We start from the raw sequence: 19,958 nt of genomic DNA on the forward strand, positions 1-19,958 counted from the left end.
ATAGTTTAACAGCTCGGATCGTGAACGTCACCGCACGTTGGATGTTTAAACGAGATACGCTGTGATAATAATCAAACGCACATTGTTGTTTTTCTTCCGTCTTTCCTGCTTTGACCAATCAGAAGAGACAACTGCGATGTAAATAAGGAAGTAGCTTGTGCAACCGAGAAAATATGAGCCGTGATATCCTTCTACGTGTGAAAGAACAAGTTTCGTTTTTCCGAAACGGTAGGTCATAAGCTGGTCTTGAATAGATAAAAACAGACAAACCCCCCCCCCCACATTATCAGGTACAGATTTTCTGTACACCTCTGTTTTTACCGATCAGCTATTAATACGGTGGCTGAAGAATGGAGGAGCAACACAAGAAAATTCTTCAACGAAACAGGATCAACTTAGTCACAGTTATGGATCCTTTAGTCCTCTATGAGCCTCTTTTTGAAAAGGGAGTTTTCACCATGGACATGATTGATACGATAAAGGTAAGACATTAAGGTAAATGTCACTGTGTTTGAGTAATTGTATTCAGGACAAAAGTAAAATGACAAAGACTTGCGACGGTGTCTTCTGTCAGAGCTCGGGGACCAGACGAGACCAGGCCAGACAATTAGTCCTGGACTTAGAGACCCGAGGGAATCGAGCCTTTCCGTTATTCCTGGAGAGCCTACGTGAATCGGGTCAGCAGGGTTTGATAGAAACTCTGCTAAGGGCTCCACCAGTACCCACAGCGGTCCGCCCTGTTGTACAACCTCTGCCCATCTGTAAGTTAGACACAAGCAGCATTCACCGTGACTTTTTTTTTTTTAACACAGAAAACTCTCTAATCTTTTTATCCATCCTGTCTCTCCCAGCCTCTCCTATGGATGTTAATAAACAAAGTAAATATATTGTCCCCATATGTCCCGTAGAGAGGCCCGATAAGTCTTCCAGTCCAAGTAAGAGAAGCACATTTTTATATACCTTTTTAATAAATGTAAATAAGCCCATAGGTTTTGTTTTGTTTTTTATAGAAAACACAGTCTAATGTACAAATGTTGCCATTTTATTTAAGGTTGTCTGTTTTGTTACTGTATCCAAGGATATACCGAAATAACAAATCAAATCAATAAATTACCATCTTCATGTTTGGTTGGAAGCACAACAAAATAATCTTGGCCCTTACCTTATAATTCTGTCAAGTCTGCATTGAAATTCTGCTCTCCAAATGTGGTTGTTGGACATAATAATTGCAAAAAATGAACTTCCCTCCAAACGTGTTCATTGCTATTGGCTTACTAAATTATGAGAAGAAATTTTAAGATAAAAAATAACTCATTCTATTTTGAACAGTTTTGATAATTATCAGGTATATACAATTTCAAATTAAAAGTCCAGTGTATAAAATAACATTTGTTTCACTACCAAGTTAAAGAACAATTTAAATGAGTTATAAAACATTAAAATAACAAATTTATTTAAAAAAAAAATCATAAACAGTGAATTCCTTTAAAGTTGCAGGACTTTATTTGTTGTAAAGTACATTTTCTCAACTATTGATAAACTGATACAAATCCCATTGCTAGAGTGCAACTATTTTTAAATACAGTTTGTACGTTATGCAAATCAAGGTAATATGTCAAATACAGACAGATTGGTCAAGGAATAGATGCATTGGATGCTGGGGGGGAAAAAGGTATTCAAAATGTAATTATCTGTCCCACTGTTTATATTGGGATTTCATCCAATGTAAACAAAGTATAAAAGCAGGTGGATCCATCAATACATCTGCTTTTATGCTTTAAAATATGCAAAGTGATACAAACTGATTCAAATTATTGAGCTGCAATGTATGTAGGTACTTTAATGTATATAATCCTACAGCACCTGAAAAGGAGTACTTTAAACCAAGGCCAGAAGGCAGGACACGCCGAGATAGTCTTCAGGTAAGTACCATTTAATTTTCACTAATGTTCTTATTTTGGTAATTCTCTGGGTAGACAATATAATTTCTGGTTACATATTGTTGATTTTTCTATATTTTTGTGTGGCAGAGCTATAAAATGGATTCCAGTCCATGTGGTTATTGCCTCATCATTAACAATGCAGACTTTGAGCCTCAAAGTGAGCTCAGCAATCGCAAAGGCTCCAACATAGACAGTGAAAAGCTGGAGAGAAGATTCTTGGCACTCAACTTTACTGTGGAAGTCAAGACAAATCTGAAGCAAAGAGTGAGTCTTTTCTTCTATGACCGTTTCTGAAACGGTGTAAAAAAAAAAAAAAAAAAAGGCAGCTCAGCTAACTCTTTGTCTCATTTCAGCAAATCAGACATGAACTGTCAGCTTTGTCCAAAAAGGATCACTCTCAATACGACTGCTGTGTGGTTATCATGCTCTCCCATGGGACTGAGGTCAGTCTTCAGGTTTTCTTTTTTTCTTTCCTAAATCAGTTACAATGTTCTCAATCAACTTAAAAATATAATTTATAAATGCTACAAGTATTTCCAGTTAAGCAAAATTGCGAGAAGTATGGTAGATTTTTTTCCTCTCACAAATTAAAGCTGTGTTAGATTAGGCTTCTACAGTAAAGGGGGAAAAAGTGTTCACCAAGGGGGCCAATAAACATAAAGGAACAAAATTAGGCATAATGTCAATTTTTTTGAGAGGACATTTGTTGTGTCATTTCATAAATAAAGTAAAGGTTTATAGATTAACAGAAAAGATAGGCCTATGATCTTTTAGCTTCAAAAGAGTTCTGTAGAAAACTCTTTGAAACTAGATCTGCTTGATATTAAACACAGTAGGCATCTAAGAACATATGTGCTTAAATGATGCTTATAGGTGAATCACAGTCGTTTCCCTGGCGCTGTGTATGGAACAGACGGGTCTCACATCACAGTTCAGGACATCACAACTTTGTTCAACGGCAAGAACTGTCCTTCTTTGCAAGGAAAACCCAAGCTGTTCTTTATTCAGGCCTGTGGCGGAGGTACACCAGTAAACACCAAAGAAATTCTTATTTTGATTGGAAGTCAAAATTGAAATGTGAAAAAAAACAAAAAAAACATTCTCATAGAGACACTTTTCCTGTCTTTAAGATGAAAGAGACATAGGATTTGATGCGTCTCCTGAGGAGACTGGTCCATCGGTGGGCGGGCAAGACGACCAGACAGATGCCATCACGACGTCGTCCAGCAGCGAGTCTCTGAGCATCACTGACGAGGTGGATGCCAGAACATCACTGCCCACCCCAAGTGACATCCTGGTGTCCTACTCTACCTTCCCTGGTATGTCTGAACTTTTAAGACATGTGTGTAGCCACCGAGAACATCCTGCCAGCCTAACGGCTCTTTGACCAATTCAGGTTTCGTTTCCTGGAGAGACACAAAGGCAGGTTCTTGGTATATCGAAACACTGGACCGCATCCTTGAGGAAAACGCAGCCACTCATGACTTGGCCACCATGCTGATGATGGTGAGTTTCACTTATTAGACCAACACAAAAAGGTTCCCTTTCACCTATCAACATCTTTTTAAACAACCACAATCGTCTCCTGTTTGTCACGGTTTATTTTCAGGTTAACAACGAAGTCTCCCAAAACTCTGCAAAAGGGATGTACAAGCAGATGCCCGGTTCCTTTAACTTCCTTCGAAAACTTCTCTACTTTCAAACCTCTCCATAGTGGAAGACTGTTCCTCTTCTGAACATATTTGACTACTTAATTGTCAAATGTGGGAATTTTTATCAATTTTGTAACTGTTGTTGGGAATAATGGCTCAATGTGGATATTTTTAACTGTTGCTTAGATTTCTACATGGACTTTCTGGGTATAATGTACTTTCAATTCTACTAAGACTATGAATTTCTACTGTAAACGTTTCACTTTGAGTTGACTTATTGGTGGGGACTTTGTTCTTGTATAAGCCAAGAAAAGAAATGAATCCACAATCTCATGCTGTACATTAAGTTTAAGATAATGTTTTATTTCTGCTCTTCAGTAACTTAAAAAAATACCATCTCTACTTTGTTCATTTATCTCTCGTTATTGTATGATCGGTTGTACTTGTATACAAATGTGAATGTGCGTAATCTGAAAGAAAATGGTAGAAAAAAGAGGAAAAGGTCTTTTGAGAGTTTGGAGAACAGTTTGGGTCAAGACCAACCAGCTGTGAAGGTCTGTAAATCAATTGTTCTCTCAAATAACATCTCATCTAAGTCTACAGGCCTCAAGTTCCTTTTAATGACGTGTTCTCCTTCCGCTGTGGATTGTCCATATGTCTCCATTGTACTCAAATGTTTTCAACGTCTTTAAGTTTGCCTTTGCTCTTTTCAGCTGATGTGGTGAAGGATGTGCAATTTACCTCGCATCGCTTCCAATTATATAAAGCACCTTTCACTATTAAGTTGTCTAGTCTTTCTTGATTAATACTTCTCAAGCTTCTCAAAAAGAACGAAAATATTCCCCTTGGATCCCCACAAGTTTTATGAACATTTTCAAGTGGACTTTTTCTTCCAAAGTTTTTTAGGAAAATATTTTTGCTCCAGTTGTGAACTCTTATTAAAGACAATCCAATTTAAGTATTTGTTTTTCCCAATAAAAGTTTATTTTACCCATCAGGAGCTTCTCGGTCCATTTAGACTGAGAAGTCTAAATCTTATGTGTATTTGGTTAATCATACTGGGAACATCTCAGAAATTCAGAAAAGTTACTTCAACACAGCGAAAGTTTATTTCCTACTCATCATTGCAAAAACAAATAAATTCTGATATGAAAAGAGCCAGCAGTACTGCAAAATGTGGCTGCAACACATTACATCTGGAAAAATAAAACATTTGTTGAAGGATAGTACATCACTGTCAGAGCATTTGGGAACCCCTTTACATATTTCTTACAAGCTGAATATGAATAACACATTTATGAACATTCCTACCTCTGAAATGTTTATATCAGTTTGCTTCTTTTTTGTTGTTACTGTCTGGTTTTTTTTTCCATTCTTGTACAACAAACTTGAGCTCTTCTTTGCAAATTAAAATATTTATAACGTAAAGTGCTCAATAGAAATGACTCGATCTGCAGTTGAGAAAGTTAATGCAACTATGCTTAACCAATTTAATGAGGCACATATTAATGAAGGTCACAGTGTTACTTTTATCCATAAGCTATTAAAACAAAGCTGTATCATAAAGTTACTTATTTTAGCATGTTTTAACTTTTAGACCCATCAAACACAAGGATGAGTCTGTAACTGAAACGGTAAACGCTCTAACCCATTAAGGCATGATTATTATTTTAATCCTTCCAGTTTGAGTATTCGTAACAACACCCTGTGGGAAAAAATTACATTTTAAATCTTAATTCATTATTGCCACCTTTAAACAATATAGATCTGGCTTGGCTCACTGCTGCAAGCATCTTGAACTTTTTTTTTTTAATTTTTATTTTTTCCCTTCGCTGCTCCCAGACTGGATGTCTGCTTCATATCCCTCTTGGGGTTATGATGTTATTGTCGATTTTTGGTGTGCTATAGCCAGCTGAATAAGTGCCACAGGCGTCAGGTTCAGACTTCTTATGAAAAACAGTCGGCTGCCCTAGTTTCACATGAATAAATACCGAGCAAGCCTGTTCCCACCCTCAGTCTTTCTGTGCACCAGCGTTTGAATCTTCTATAACCATGATGCTCGTCAGCGCTACTTTGTGTGAGTATAAACTCATAAAATTACTACTGTGGAAAAATGTCTTACTGGACGAGGTTAAATTGCTTCTGATTTGTCATATGTTAGTAAGGATTTAGTAGATCTTCTTTCCCAGATCTGGCATCAACCTGGCTGCTTGTAGATGCAGGTACTCAGCTTTTCTATCTGGTTTGAAGAAGTGTGGATACATCTCCAAGCTTCTTGTATTATAATCATACTCTCATGATGCATCCTTAGGTATCCCCAAAGAGACTGTTACCACCTGTGTGGACAACGTTGTGCATCGTTTGAGCTGTGGTATGACTTGGAACGAAAGGATTAAAAGGTTGGTTTAGTGTTAAGCTAAAACCTTTGAAGTCTCACTCAGTTTTTTTCCTACAGATTTGGAGAGCGTGATAAGTGTCGAGACGTCCCTGTACGGACGTACGGACAATGTGACGTGCAGTGAAGGGACGAGTCCAGATCGGGTTTCCAACACTCACTGCTCTCTTGCTGGCGTCGCTGATGTCGTCAAGAAAAGGTACACAGTTGAAGTGGCTCAGCTGTGTAGGTGTACAGTACAGAATAATTACACCCATATTTAAAGTTGGTACATGTCAGAATTTTTGTGATTCCATTTGATTTCTGGTCATTTTTGTTTTTGCAGATGTAATGGAAAAAAGGTGTGTGAGCTGAGCACAGATGTCCTTGGAGGCTCTGATCCCTGCAGGAACACCGCCAAATATCTGCAGACCACCTACACCTGCCTTCCCGCCTGTGAGTCACCCCGCCTGGGTTTGGTTAAGTAAAAAATGTGTTTCATTTGATTCTTGATTGTAGTAGAGTGCTTAATATATAAGTGATGCCGTGGAAACCAATACTTAGTAGTCATGGAGATTTATATTGCATGTATTGCCGTCGTAGCAGAAGAGAGTTTGGGGTTAATTTTGTCATCATGTGATTTCTGTAACTTTTTCAGTTCACCGCATGACATGTGAGCACTCTTTATCACACTTAAGCTGTGGTAAGATCTACTTTTTAAAAATATACATATAACCTACATGGCAAAAAAAAAAAATATATATATATATATATTATATATATAAATATATATATGTATGTATATCAAACTTAATAACAATCCATCCTTTCTTATTGTCAGATCAAGGCCAGGTTATTGTTGTCCATGGAGCTGATTACGGACGCAGAGACCAGACCACATGTCGGTATGGACGCCCAGCCAATCAGATCCAAAACACAGCCTGCTCCAGCCCCACCAGCAAAGTTGCTGAAAGGTAGTTTCTCCATTCTGTTCCAGCTTGTTTCGGCAAGGCTGTATAACTGGGCTGCCTTCATTTGAGAAATGGTATTCGCTGTGTGCCTTTACAGCTGCCAAGGGAAAAACAGTTGCATCATTAAAGCCAGCAACTCTGTGTTTGGAGATCCCTGTGTGGGCACTTACAAGTACCTGGAGGTGGCTTACAACTGTCAGTGTAAGTGGACTGAAACGCTGTCTTGAGCTACGCTGACGTTAGCTGTAGGTCTACATCTGCCACGAAAAAAAAAGGAACAGATGCAAATATTTTTAAGCGCCTAAACACTTTAGTATATAAATATATCTTCATTGTTTCAGTTTGTAAGTAGATTTGGTATGTAATTGTAAAGTAAAAGTGTGAGTATGTTGCTCAATCAGTACCTTAAAACAAATCTTTTGCTTTGTTTTGTTTTTTTTCCTCCCCAGATCCTGTCACTCCAGATGAGGAGATATAAAAGCAGATCATACAAAAAATACAGAATAATCGGCATCCGTCATCTTTAAGGGCTGTTTTCTTGCTCATCTACTTTCTCATGTTAAATAAAATATATAATTAAAGTTTGAAAAAAAAAACTTCCTTTTTTAAGACTTCTGCCAGGAATGTGACTTTATCTGGTAATTCCAGGTGTTCCAGGAAGTCAAAGAGGAGGGAATAAGAGCTAACAACAGGCGCTATTGACTGTTCAGGAAACCTGCAACACACAATGCTGTTACTGTAATTCATCTTCAATATGTTCTTTCTACAGGTGACATTTTAAATGTTAGTCAGAGGAGGTTTCATTTGTCCTAGAGACACTTTAATGCTGACGTTTAAAGTATTATAGTCGTTGTTTCAACTTGAATCTGAATTTTAATGACACAGAAGTTGAAATAATTCAGTAACACTGTACATTTATACAATTAGAAGTCTAAGTGCTGCTTGCAGTATATAATATGTCATTTAACCTAAATAGATGATTTTATCAAGAACTATATCTTTAAAGTGCTTTGTCAGTGTTGGAAAAATTTTGAACTTTCTAAAATTTAAACTGATGGGGTGGGGCAAAAAAAACTCTCTATACACATAAATCAAAGTTTTATAAATGATTTTGTTGTCTGTAAAGCAACCGATTTCTCTGTTGACCAACAAATAAACTTAAAATAAAAGTACCCTTATCTGACACCTGAATCAAGGAATTCTGTTGAATTTTTTTTAGTTTCACTTCTTCTTTTGGGTGTTAAAATACGATAAAAAAAGAGAATATGTTTAGAAGAACTGGATGGAAAATTACCACATCTGTTACGGATTAGTGTCCATTTTGTATTAGTTAAAATTCTATTATAAACAATCTGTGGACTCGCGAGGGAGTGTTTTAAATTCTGTCTGAGATGAGAGAAAAATCCAAATGTCTCGCCGGCGCAGACAATGGTAAATCGTTTTTAATCCACAGGGTGATCAGTCATGGTTGAGTCAGTCGGGCCTGGCTTTGTTAGGCTAAAGCTTTCTGCCAGACCTGCACTTCTACCTTAACCACATCAGCCTAATTTTACAGGAGAAAATCAGCTTCATGTTCAGAACTGTAACATTAAAATACATTTAATTTGAAGAAAGTTTAAATATGGATTGTTTTAATGAGAAGAAAATAATGCGGGTAACCTTCATTTGACTAATTTAAACCATGACTAATTTAAATGTTCGTTAACTGTAGAGATCAAACAACTTCAGATGAAAGCTTCGTCACTGATGTAGTAATTTTGCACTTTGAAATTCAGTAGAATGTCAAACCAATGAGTCTTCCTCAGTCATACCATTAAGGGAAAAAAAAACTGAGTATAAGTAAATGATTCACATATTTTAGGGGGAACTTGTGATCGTTCAGTACAGGAGCCCTCCCTCAAGGAAGTACATCCGAGAAATATCACAGAACCGACTACCTTTACAGTAAATGGATGAGTCATCTCAAAGCTTATTTGAAGAGGAAAAAAAACAACCATAACGGTAAAATTAGGTAACTTTGGATTTACCTTCATTCATTTTTCACCTCTCTAACTGCAATATCATTAAGCATGCTGCTATTAATGGGAGGAGCCACACTTAGTCATATTTTTTGTACAGTAAAGTCATTGTGGTTGTTTTGTTGCTCCATCTTGACCCAGTTACACTGTGGTCATGGTCACATTTTTTTACAGGTGGATATGAGCCAATTGAATAAAGTCGAGCCTTTGTTCAGCTCTTCATCCGGCCATATAAATAGAGGAGTCTTGTGTCAGCATCAGTCCAGCTTCTCGTTGGAGACTACAGTCTTTGAACCATGCTGCTCTTCAGACTCAACTCTGCACTGTGTGAGTACTCTCAACATTATAACAGTGATCACTGGTATAACAAATCAAAAATACCTAAATAGTATATTCTCTCTCTGTGATTATGTTTTGCTAATTTTATAAGTAAGGTCTGTAAAACCGAATGATTATGTTTGGCCAGTTTCATAATAAAATGTAAAGTGAGCTTTTTCATTACAAGCTGGCATTTTCCTCCATCCCTAGTGCTTGCAACAGCTTGCCTACTCATGGTATCTGGTAAGTATTTACAGTTATGCAAATTTACATAGCTAATACTTTTTACTTAAAGCACTTTCATTTATTTATTTGTTTTTTATTTACAGTTGCTGTTACCGAAAAGGCCACAACCTGTGACGACAGCGATAATATCCAGCATTTGAGCTGTGGTTAGCTAAACGATCTAAATTTACTTTACAACTGAATAAATCTTACATTAAAAGTCGGAGTATGCAACTTTTACAAAAATGCTTCTTGCATGTTAAAACTGTCACCGTGTCGTGAAAACATAGTATGAAAGGTAATCTGTGAAAAGCTAGAGCTCCTCTTCCCAGTGTCACTATTGCCATCTGCAAAAATGCACCTCTCCCGGTCAACGCCTACACAAGGCTGATTATGTAAGCGGTGATTGGTTTTTATGAAATAACCTATAGTGTTTTTTTTTTGTTTTTTTTACCAGGAGCAGTGCATTTTTGTAGATGACAGCAGGACAATAGAAGGCAGAGGAGATAGATTTTTTTGCACCGATTATCTGTCTCATATTATACTGTGACGGCGATAGCTTTAACAAAAGAAACATTTCCTTAGAAAAGTCATTGCAGCTTTGCTCATATAAAAAAAGGCTTGATTGTAAACTATGAATTTCAGCCAAGCTTGTTGTATCTGGAAAACTGTCTTTGCATAATAGGTGGAGAAATTAAAGCAAATATCAAGTGCGAAACATCCACTATTGTTCCTTATGGTTTTCTGTTGTGTGTAACAGATAACGGAGTGATCAGTGTGCAGTCAGCCCTGTATGGACGAGCTGACCGACGGATCTGCAGTGAGGGCAAGCCTCCCCAGCAGCTTGCCAACACACAGTGCTCTCAAGTGGGCACTGTGGACATCATCAAAAAGAGGTAGCCTCATTATGACTAGCTTCAGCTATCAAAACTATGTCGCTACGCACAGCAGGCGCAAGTATTGTACCTTCCAAGTCTTCTGCCTCCTGAGAGGTGTCTAATCAGTGTTGTGCCTCTGTTATTGATCAAGTCACTCACACACGCACAAACACCTGTTAAATACAGAAAATGGCGACTAAAAATAACTTTTTAGCTGTTGCTTTGGCACCCCCTCAAGTGCAGCGCGCCTATGCATTGTTGCACATTGTGCATACAAACTTTTTGCACCACTGAGAGCAGGTTATGACTTGGAAAGTTACATTTTTGTCACAATTATTTATTTATTTATTTACTTTTTGGCACATGTGAATCCTGGTTCTTATTTTAGAGCAGGGATCTTTAAATTGTTTGAAAATTAGCTAAATTTCCTTCCAAGATAAACTAGGAGTTGCTACTCTCTGGTCATTCCTGATGTCTTCCGCCACAGCGTTGTGTCAGTACCCAGACCTGCAAGCTGACCAAAGATTTATAGACGTGCTCACTTGATTATGATAAATCAAGGGCATTTTATTAGCAACCTACCGTTTTCTATTTGAAACTATTTTTTTTCCTTTGGACTGGACAGAAAGTCATGGGAACAATCTTTAATGTTCATGACAAATAATATTTCAGCATAATAATTATCTCAAACAACCAGCAGACATTTACAACTTTGCATAAAAGCAATGGTTGGAAATCTGCAGCATAAAAGATTACTGAGGGTAAAAAAACAAAACAAAAAAACAGGAAAGTACCCTTTACTTAAAAGATGCGCAACATTTAGGTAGAGAAGGACTAACTGGTGAGGAGTCAGAGATTTAGTGATTATATTCAATCTTCTGCATACATTATTTTTCTTTTATTGCCCTATTGAGGAATTCAGTGGCGTGCTTCAACTGTCATTGTAACAGGTGTGATGGCAAGAGGGTTTGTGAGTTCAACACGGGTGACGTTCGCAGCGTAGATCCCTGCGTCGGCATCGCCAAGTATCTGGAGACCAATTACACCTGCCTCCCAGCACGTCAGTCACCTTTGAACGGCACCAAGAACTGAGCTGAGCTGCACATGAACTTGTCAAATGTCTAAGGTTGTCCATGTTGTTCATTTTCACAGATCGTCTTGTCACATGTGAACACTCCTATGCACATTTGAATTGTGGTGAGTACTTATTTTCCATTTACAAATGAATGAGCATGAATTAAACATACATGGGCAGGATTACTTTATCACTGTTGTGTGTGTGCAAGTTATTGTCCTGCTCTTGATCAGATTACGGGCAGGTCATATTTGTCTATGGGGCCGACTACGGACGCCGAGACCACACCACCTGCTCTTACAGACGACCTGCCTCTCAAACTGAAAACGTTTACTGCTCAAACCCCACCAACATAGTGGCTCAAACGTAAGTACTGGGTCATTTTCCTAAGGGAAATGAACATAAAATCCCATAATAAACCTCCTCATACAATTTTAACCTCAGACACAACTAAATGCGGCTCAAAGGTTTTACTGTGTATCCATAAAAAAGATCCAGTGGAAACATTAGCATTTAGTATAGAGCTATGAAGTGTTTGTCTCCAAACAGATCTCTTGACTTTTCTTTTTTGTTCCACTTATAACTTCCAGATTAAGCTAAATTTAATTTACAAAAATGTATACCAAGTATAAACAAGTAATACTATTAAGAGGGAAACAAAAACATCTTACCAAACTAACCTGGCCCTATGTGAACTAATTACTTCCTTTCTTAAGTCATGAACTATCTGATTCACCACAGTCAATCTCACCAGCCATATCCTGGTCTTATTACTGCTCGCCCTGCAATCGAAGGATTGCCGGTTCGATTCCCAGTCCGCCTGCACGATACAGGACATTTCACCCGCATTGGCTGCTGGTGTAAGTCAGAAGGGCCGGTGCTGCAAAATTGCGGCCTTGCTTCTGTGTGACTGCCCCAGGGCAGCTGTAGCTACAGTCCAGTATCTTGCCATCATCAGTGTGTGAATGTGCCCTTTGAGATTTCAATCTCGATTAAGAGACAAATTTTACAAACAAACATAAATGGAAAAGGGAAAAACTGCTTCAAAAAAAAAAAAAAAAGACTTTTTGTTTCACTGGGAAAGCAGCACTAACAGTAATTATGCCTGTCACCTGGTCATCCGCAGCTGTAACGGGAAAAGCAGCTGCACAATCAGAGCCCACAACTCAGTTTTTGGAGACCCGTGCATAGGCACATTCAAGTACCTGGAGGTGGCATACACATGTGAATGTGAGTAGCTTAAGGCTTTTTTTTGACCCTTTGTGACAAAGGTGTGCCATTTTCTTAGCGCAACTATCCGTAGCAGCAAGTTTCTTTTCTGATTTGAAAATTCTGTTTTGTTTGCAGATTTTTGAGTGACTTCAGAAAGATCTGCATGAACAAGAATTGGAAAACACATTGTTAGCACATATAAGATTTTATTTCAAGTACAAAATCATACCCAGATTAGTATAGGTCATGCTAATGTTTAATGTCTGTAATTGGACGAGATTATTTGATTATATGATTATATTTTTCAGCAGATGTTGGCAAGTGTGTTTGGTTCCCATTGAGGAGTTACGTTACTCAGGTCTGCTTAATGAATTAAAACTGTCAAGAAATAATAAATTTAACATCTGTGTCATTGTTGTGTTCATGATTTGTTTTTTCTGACTGAACCCCACATTCTGGTTCAGTTACCATGTTGTCCCCTGCATGAGAGAAAGGACTATGCCAAAAAAAACAGAATAGATAAATAATGAAAGTTAATGAATCAAAATAAATCTGAAGAAAAAGTCACCAGTTAAAGTAAGCGACACAAACCAATGGGCATTTGTGTGTGTTAAAAAAAAAAGATCACATTTGGAGTATTTGTTGCTTGGGGATGCATCCAAAAATATGAAAAAATAAATCATACAATAGCTCGATGGGTACATTTACACTCCGTCAATATTTCATACAAATGTGGTTGTTTTGAATGTGTGAAAACTAGACGGATGCATAGCACCTAAAAGGACTGTGATAAAAGCTCAGGGTTCAAAAGAGAAAACTGTTAAAATAATCGGATGTAAATGGGTGTCGATATAAAATATTACTACCAAATGACAGTGAAGTTACTGGTTTCTTGGGAGAGATCCGTTTTCGACGGGTAAACAACCTTCAGGTTCCCATCCTGATCAACGGTTCGGACCTGCTGGACGATGAGTTGGCTGGAGGTTTCTGCGTCGGCGGCCGGCTGCCGTGCGCCGTCCTCCTCTCCGTCTGACCCGGCCTCCTCCTGATGTTCAGCAGTGAACTTGTTCAACTCTGCCATTTTCTGGTGAGGAAACAGAAGCAATCAACTGTACAACGAAGCTGCTGCTGCACAAAGAAATGTCAGAACAATTAAATTAACATTTCTAATTTGATTAATTCCAATTAAAAAGCCCTGAAATGAATCTAATTCATTGTTAAACATCTGAGCAAATCCGCATTGTAACGTAGCTTAAATTTTAATCAGACACTAAAAGACAAGAAAAGATTTTTGCAGGGAGTGTTGGCTTGGTTATCAGGCCCAGGCAACACTACCTGGGCCTAATAAACACTTAAGAAGTAAGAAAACACACCTGAAAAGGAAGGAAGGGAAGACGAGAGGGGAGAGATGAGTGCAAAGAATTAACGACAGAAAAGACTGGACATAACGGAGAGAGGAAAGGAAGACCAGAAAGAAGGCAGGCAGGATGGATACAGTTACAGAAGAAAAGAGCAATTAGGAATAAAGGCACAATAAGAAATAAGAAAGGAAAGATGCTGCAAAGTGACATGAGGAGAAAGGAAAGACAAGGAATAAAAAAAGCAAAGGAAAGAGGGCAGTGAGGGAGGGAAGGACACAGAAGAAAAGAAAGAACAACTTCTGACAATAGCTGCTTGGTGCTTGGAAATAAATAAAAAAACTCTTTTTCATAATAAAAAAAAGTACATTAACATTTATTCACAATCAGGTCTTGGAAATGAGCAGAGAACAAATATTTTTACCAACATTCCTCCACCTTAAGGACAAACAGGGACGTGAAATATAACACTTCATTTTCACACATCCTGACGCTTGTCAGATGTGAAAGTTCGATTTATTGGTCGTCTACACAGAAAACAAAATAGTATCAGCAAAACAAGATACAGAAAACTGGACGCTTACTATGATCAAGGCATCCATGACATCTTTACAGGTCTGCAGGCTGGTGGAGCTCGTCACTTCTATCAGCAACTCTGTAGTTGTCTTCTTGATCTGCACAAGAAAGAAGTTATGTACTCTGTTATAGGATAAGAAGAATCAAAACAATATATTGGGGCATGACAGAGTCATCTTGCAAAACCAGATGCACGTGGCAAATTAAATACGATTTGATTTCTGCAAACGGTTTAAACGAGTGTTGTTCAAAACTCATTTAACTGTCAAAGTGTCTTCAAAAGAAACCCAGCAGACAAACACTAAGCACAGACCTTGGTTTTCTCACTGTTAGTAATTGGTGGGAATGAGATCACATCTCCATCTGCATCCACTAAGCAGGGGTAGACTGATTTTCCTTCCAAAAGCTGCAGGTATCTGTTGAAGAAGAAATCTATAAACTACTTGGCAGAGACAAAGATGGTTTTGAAGGACCAGAACATTGCAACAGAGTACTACACGAGACAAATAATAAAAAAAAAAAATAAAAAAAAAAACAATCCTAATACAAGAGTGTTTTTGCTGACTGAAATGTATTTCCTTGCCATTCCTTCTCTGGGACCATCTCAAAAAGAGGACAAGCAACAGTCCAGTCTTTTTTCTTCCCACACTTCCACTCAAGTCCTCATCAATATGCTTTCTCTGTTAAAGTTTCCCGAACAAAGACCTTCTATTGCTTACCTTCCTTGAGGAAGGCCTCCGTTTCTGCTGGACAATTCCCAAGTCAGCAATCCTCCCCATGACTGTGCAAGTCATAAAATTTCTATAATGTTAAGCTGTCATGAAGTCATTTTTTTTTTGTGGTCTGATGTAATATCGACATTTCCAGAGGAAACCAACTCTGCAGATGTAATGTTGTTTGGAAGGGTTACTGACTTGTGCAGGCCAGTCACATTCTGCCTCTTCTTCTGCTTCCTGAGCTCATCGGCCTCTAAATGAAGCTGTCTTATCAGCTCGACGGCCGTCATCTCCCTCCGACCCAGGGGCACCACCTGAGAAATATTTCATTCAAGAGAGAAACTTTAGATGCTTTAGATGCTTTTCAATACTGTGCAGACGTTTTCCACCACTCCTTATAATATTTAGCCAAAGAGGTTCCTGCAGTGTTTTGGTTTCCTGGAGGCCCGTTAAGGTTTTCTTTTATGCTCCTTTGCTGAATTAACCTGCTGATGATGGCCAAGACTTTTGCACAGTAATTTAGAACGGCTATTGAGGAAGTTGCATTCAAAAGAAAGCCCTCTGCAGCGACGTACCTTCAGTCGGGTCGGTGGTCTCACATCGTAAACCAGTGGACCTTTCACAAGCTGGGCATCATGGGTTGCGATGGTTGCAATTGTTCTTCTACCACACAAATCATCATGGAGCTTTGTCTGCAAAACATTTGAGTAGTTACCCATTACTAACTAGTGGCAGGAAGCAAACATAAACATAGCATTTTGGGTGTTTGGTTTTTACCTGAGCCATTAGGAAGCGTTTCAGAGCATTCCCTGGCTTCAGACTCATTCCTCTGACCAGGCAGCACACCAGGTACGGTCGGACATCTTTGACCTCAGCGTTGACCTTAACTGTGAGTGCTGTGGGCGCCTCGGAGACATGGAGCACCCTCACCACCATTTTGTTCAGCTCCTCCACCTCGTCTTGTTCCTCTCTCACCTTTCCCTTCTTCTTCTTATGCTGCTGCTGCTTTTTCTTCTTGTCAGAGTCGCCTCCCTCTTCATCCCGTCTTCCTCTTCCTTTGCCTCTCAAGTACTCTAGGATGGACTTGGTCTGACAGCCATTGACCATCTTCTCCAGGCGCTTGTCGCTAAGCTTGTTGCCCTTGAAGTTGATCTCCTTTAACTTGGGGCAGTCGCTCAGATCCGAAGGAATCTCACTCAGCTTGTTGTTGGAGACATCCAGCACCTGTGAAGGCCGGGGTAAGAAAGACAAAACCGTATGCACGAGCTGAGTTTCACACCCTAGAAAAATAGCACATTTTGTCACATTACAACTGTAAACTTCAAAATTTTATATGGAGATTTTATGTAATAGACTACGGATGAAAGTTCTTGATTAATGACTTAGTCTAAAATTGACTGCTCTTATTGACCAACTAACAAATAATAAACGGCCATTTTCTTAAAAACCTGACTTTTCTCTTGCATTAAAAGTTGCTAGTAGTTGGGAACTAATTTTAATCTGATAAAACATTCATTCGACAGTTAATCGTAATTCGATTAATTGTTTACATCTGTATAATTGACCAATACAAAGTTGTGCATTATTGTGAGATACAAGGAAAATGATAAACGGTTTTTCATGTTTTTGGTAAAGAAACCCGTGAAAAGTGTGGGGTACATATGTGTTCATACTGCCTGTGACTAAAGATTGCAGAACCAGTTTTGCAGGGTCTCTAGCTTTTCACATCAGGAGACTGGGATTTTTGCACAACCTTCACTACAAAAATACCTCAAGCTTAGTCCTAGATATTTTCAGGATTTTTTCCAAGTCTAGGCACAGATTCTCAGTTGAATTTAAGTCTGAACTTTGACTTGAGGGGCACTTACTAGTGTTTCGTGATGGATTGCACAGTGCTTTGTGAGATCTCACCTTTAGAGCTGACAGCTTGCAAATCTCTCCACTCAGCTCCTGGATTGAGTTATCAGAGGCAACCAGGGTGCTGAGCAGGTCCAGCCGCTCAGAGAAGAGATCAGGAGGGAAAGCAGTGATTTGGTTCTTGGAAACATTGATGGTCGCCAGCTTGGTGCACTGACTCAGGCCATCTGGAAGACCCTCTAAGCAGTTGCAGCTCACATTAAGAGTATTCAGTTCCTTTAACTGAGTGAGCCCCTGTGGCAAGCATTTAAGGTTGTTGACGGACAGATCCAGGACCTTTAGCGACTTCAAAATGCCGATGACATCTGGGACAGAGGCCAGCTTGTTCCTGCACAGGACGAGGCTTTGGAGGTTGGTCAGATGTTGGATTTCAACGTGGATCTCTGTCAAACTCGGACACTGGCTGACTTCAAGATAATTCAGCAGCTGCAGGGAATAAAGAGAGGAGGGAAGCCCCCCGCAGGAAGAAATCCTCTTATCAACACCACCGCCCTGTAAAACCAGCTCACGTCTCTGCTCTGTCGCTGCTTTCTCTATTTCGGGCCACTTTTCCATGTTAGTCATGCTGCCGAAGAGAAATGAAAGGAGTCAGACTGAGCTCTTCTTCTTTTGAGAGCTGTTGGGAAGCTCACACGCAGCTTGAGTAGCTTTACTGCCACCTACTGGACTGAAAGGTGTGGACAGCATATAAGCGTGGAAACAAAACTGTTTTATAAGTCTGTGCGATCCCTCTCAACAAATTAAAACATTTTACAAATTTTATATATTTTATTTGAGCCACTTTAATAAAACAGACAAATCTGATTTATTTACTTCTTCACTTTCAGATGACTCCACCAGGCATCCACTAAGAAAAACACCAACTTAGCAAGCATGCGATCACATATGTTTTGAACATGTATGTTTGGAAAATTTGACGAGGTAGCACGTACGTGTGACACATCTCCTGCAGCTTTTAGATGTGCTACACGTACAAAACACTGGAATGAAATGGCTTAATTATCTCCTCCTTGTGTAGATCAGTTTTCCAGAGCCTTGGTAATGACCTAATTATTCTCTTCAGGTGTGTTGCAGCAGATGCACATCTAAAAGTTGCAGGGCAGCGGGTCTGGAGGACTGGAGTTTGACACACTATAATATAATGCAGGGGTGGGCAACTCCAGGCCTCAAGGGCCGGTCTCCTGCAACTTTTAGATGTGTCTCTACTTCAACACACCTGAGTCGAATAATGAGGTCGATCCCAGCACTCTGGAGAACTTGACTGCACTGAGGAGGTGATTCAGCTATTGGATTCAAGTGTGTTGGACCAGGGAGACATCTAAGAGTTGCAGGACACCGGCCCTCGAGGACCAAGATTATGTATTTAGTAAAAACTTGTTACTTGTTTTGACATTAGACATGGACATCAGCACTTCATGTGCCTATTGATAACAGAATCGTTTTATATGCATTAGAAAACTATTATTTATAAGTTACTTGGAAAATAATCAGTCAATTCTATTTATAAAGCACCCTTCATACTAAAAGCAGTTTTAAGTGCTGTACAGATCAATAAAAACAAATTGGACACACAGTATTAAGTAGTTCATTATTTTTGATAGTGAAACATCAATGTGGTTGTGGGGAAGATGAGACAATAGAACATGTTATTTTGCACTGAATTACCAGATTAAGAAAAACAAGTTAAATAAGAACCTTAGTAATATGAAAATTAAATTAGACATTATTGACATTGAGGAAGCAGAGCATATCTCCCGACTGTCTCATATAGTCGGGAGATATGCTCTGCTTCCTCATAATTTATTTTTCTTTGAAACAGTGTAAGTTGTATAATAGGATAAAGATTTCTTTCTTTTTTCTTTTTTTTTGTCTCGTAGTACACACTCCTTACCGGTTGGTGTCAGTAATGCTCACGTTACTTCTTTTTTTGCCTACCGCCAATAGATCTCAAGAAGAAGTGCGAGTAGGAAGAAGAATCCTTTGAGGCTGACCTACTGCGCATGTGTGAAAAGCGTGTTGTCATCGGTGGTTATGGAGATGAGATGGGAGTGCGATCCTTTATTTACACGGTCATGTTGCTGGTAAGATGTCTCCAAAACCCTCAAAAGAAGGTCTTTATGCATCTAGCTGTGCGCTTACAACGAGTTGTGAATAAAGACTCGCGACTGTCCGTCTTATTCGCATTTTAGCCGGGTAAGTCTTCTGTACAATACAGGTAATGTTAGACTAGATGACGTTTGCTATGTTGCAAATGAAACAATTTTAACACGTTAAAGTCAGCGAAAACGTACCGTTTATTGTGTTTAACAATGTTATCTATAGCTAGTCTATGTTGCCTTCATGAGGAGAAATTATGCATGTAAATGTCACGTTTTGGTATGCAGCTGACAAGCTGGATACACTTTCCTGTCAACCCAGAAGTTGTCTTTCTTTTATATTTTCTAATGTATTTACACAATTATGAAATTAACTGAAATATGTTAATTATTTGAGCCCAACAGAATTGTTCAACCAACACTTTACACGTGCAGGTTTAGACTGTTTCTTGTTTATATTTTAGTAACTCCTTTGAACAACAATAAGCAAAATATCTTCGTGTCTGTCAGAGGAATGCCCAAGAAGACGGAATTCACTGCGGTCACCTCTTCAAGTCATGAGGATAATTTCAGTGCCAAGGAGCTGATGGTACATGCACCCACTGTCAGTGGTTGGAGATCCAGCAGGT

At 38.8% G+C, this 19,958-nt stretch overlaps 3 protein-coding genes across 3 annotated transcripts; 2 read left to right on the top strand and 1 right to left on the bottom strand.

Annotated features, from left to right (window-relative positions):
• Window positions 1–120: 120 nt before the first annotated feature.
• Window positions 121–4,378, top strand: casp9 (caspase 9, apoptosis-related cysteine peptidase). Its single transcript, XM_007542698.2, has 11 exons — window positions 121–228; window positions 329–482; window positions 575–761; window positions 852–935; window positions 1,861–1,922; window positions 2,031–2,207; window positions 2,297–2,386; window positions 2,817–2,964; window positions 3,074–3,262; window positions 3,340–3,449; window positions 3,553–4,378. The coding sequence occupies exons 2-11, from the start codon at window positions 351–353 to the stop codon at window positions 3,655–3,657; spliced, it is 1,284 nt and encodes a 427-aa protein (XP_007542760.1). The 5' UTR covers window positions 121–228; window positions 329–350; the 3' UTR covers window positions 3,658–4,378.
• Window positions 4,379–5,476: 1,098 nt separating this feature from the next.
• On the top strand, window positions 5,477–13,288 carry LOC103131126 (L-rhamnose-binding lectin CSL1). Its single transcript, XM_016666399.1, has 18 exons — window positions 5,477–5,672; window positions 5,785–5,817; window positions 5,907–5,966; window positions 6,051–6,189; window positions 6,316–6,425; window positions 6,628–6,672; window positions 6,811–6,943; window positions 7,038–7,141; window positions 7,390–7,416; window positions 9,253–9,285; window positions 9,487–9,519; window positions 9,606–9,668; window positions 10,262–10,397; window positions 11,330–11,439; window positions 11,532–11,576; window positions 11,688–11,820; window positions 12,581–12,684; window positions 12,802–13,288. The coding sequence occupies exons 1-18, from the start codon at window positions 5,648–5,650 to the stop codon at window positions 12,807–12,809; spliced, it is 1,341 nt and encodes a 446-aa protein (XP_016521885.1). The 5' UTR covers window positions 5,477–5,647; the 3' UTR covers window positions 12,810–13,288.
• Window positions 12,856–17,923, bottom strand: lrrc47 (leucine rich repeat containing 47). Its single transcript, XM_016666400.1, has 7 exons — window positions 17,228–17,923; window positions 16,094–16,540; window positions 15,892–16,008; window positions 15,515–15,630; window positions 14,914–15,016; window positions 14,609–14,698; window positions 12,856–13,750 (listed from the first exon to the last, which is right to left on the bottom strand). Exons 1-7 carry the CDS (start codon window positions 17,795–17,797, stop codon window positions 13,529–13,531), a joined length of 1,665 nt encoding a protein of 554 aa, XP_016521886.1. The 5' UTR covers window positions 17,798–17,923; the 3' UTR covers window positions 12,856–13,528.
• Window positions 17,924–19,958: the final 2,035 nt, after the last annotated feature.

Source organism: Poecilia formosa, unplaced genomic scaffold (assembly GCF_000485575.1).
Source record: "Poecilia formosa unplaced genomic scaffold, Poecilia_formosa-5.1.2 Scaffold720, whole genome shotgun sequence".
Classification (NCBI taxonomy): Eukaryota; Metazoa; Chordata; class Actinopteri; order Cyprinodontiformes; family Poeciliidae; genus Poecilia; species Poecilia formosa.

Coding starts and splice junctions, on each gene's coding strand:
- casp9 (XM_007542698.2), top strand. CDS start 351: ATGGAGGAGCAACACAAGAAAATTCTTCAACGAAACAGGATCAACTTA. Junction 483..574: donor ACATGATTGATACGATAAAG/GTAAGACATTAA, acceptor GTCTTCTGTCAG/AGCTCGGGGACCAGACGAGA. Junction 2,965..3,073: donor TATTCAGGCCTGTGGCGGAG/GTACACCAGTAA, acceptor CCTGTCTTTAAG/ATGAAAGAGACATAGGATTT.
- LOC103131126 (XM_016666399.1), top strand. CDS start 5,648: ATGATGCTCGTCAGCGCTACTTTGT. Junction 6,673..6,810: donor TTTATCACACTTAAGCTGTG/GTAAGATCTACT, acceptor TCTTATTGTCAG/ATCAAGGCCAGGTTATTGTT. Junction 9,286..9,486: donor CAGACTCAACTCTGCACTGT/GTGAGTACTCTC, acceptor CTCCATCCCTAG/TGCTTGCAACAGCTTGCCTA.
- lrrc47 (XM_016666400.1), bottom strand. CDS start 17,797: ATGACTAACATGGAAAAGTGGCCCGAAATAGAGAAAGCAGCGACAGAG. Junction 16,009..16,093: donor AACGCTTCCTAATGGCTCAG/GTAAAAACCAAA, acceptor AATGTTTTGCAG/ACAAAGCTCCATGATGATTT. Junction 15,631..15,891: donor GACCACCGACCCGACTGAAG/GTACGTCGCTGC, acceptor AATATTTCTCAG/GTGGTGCCCCTGGGTCGGAG.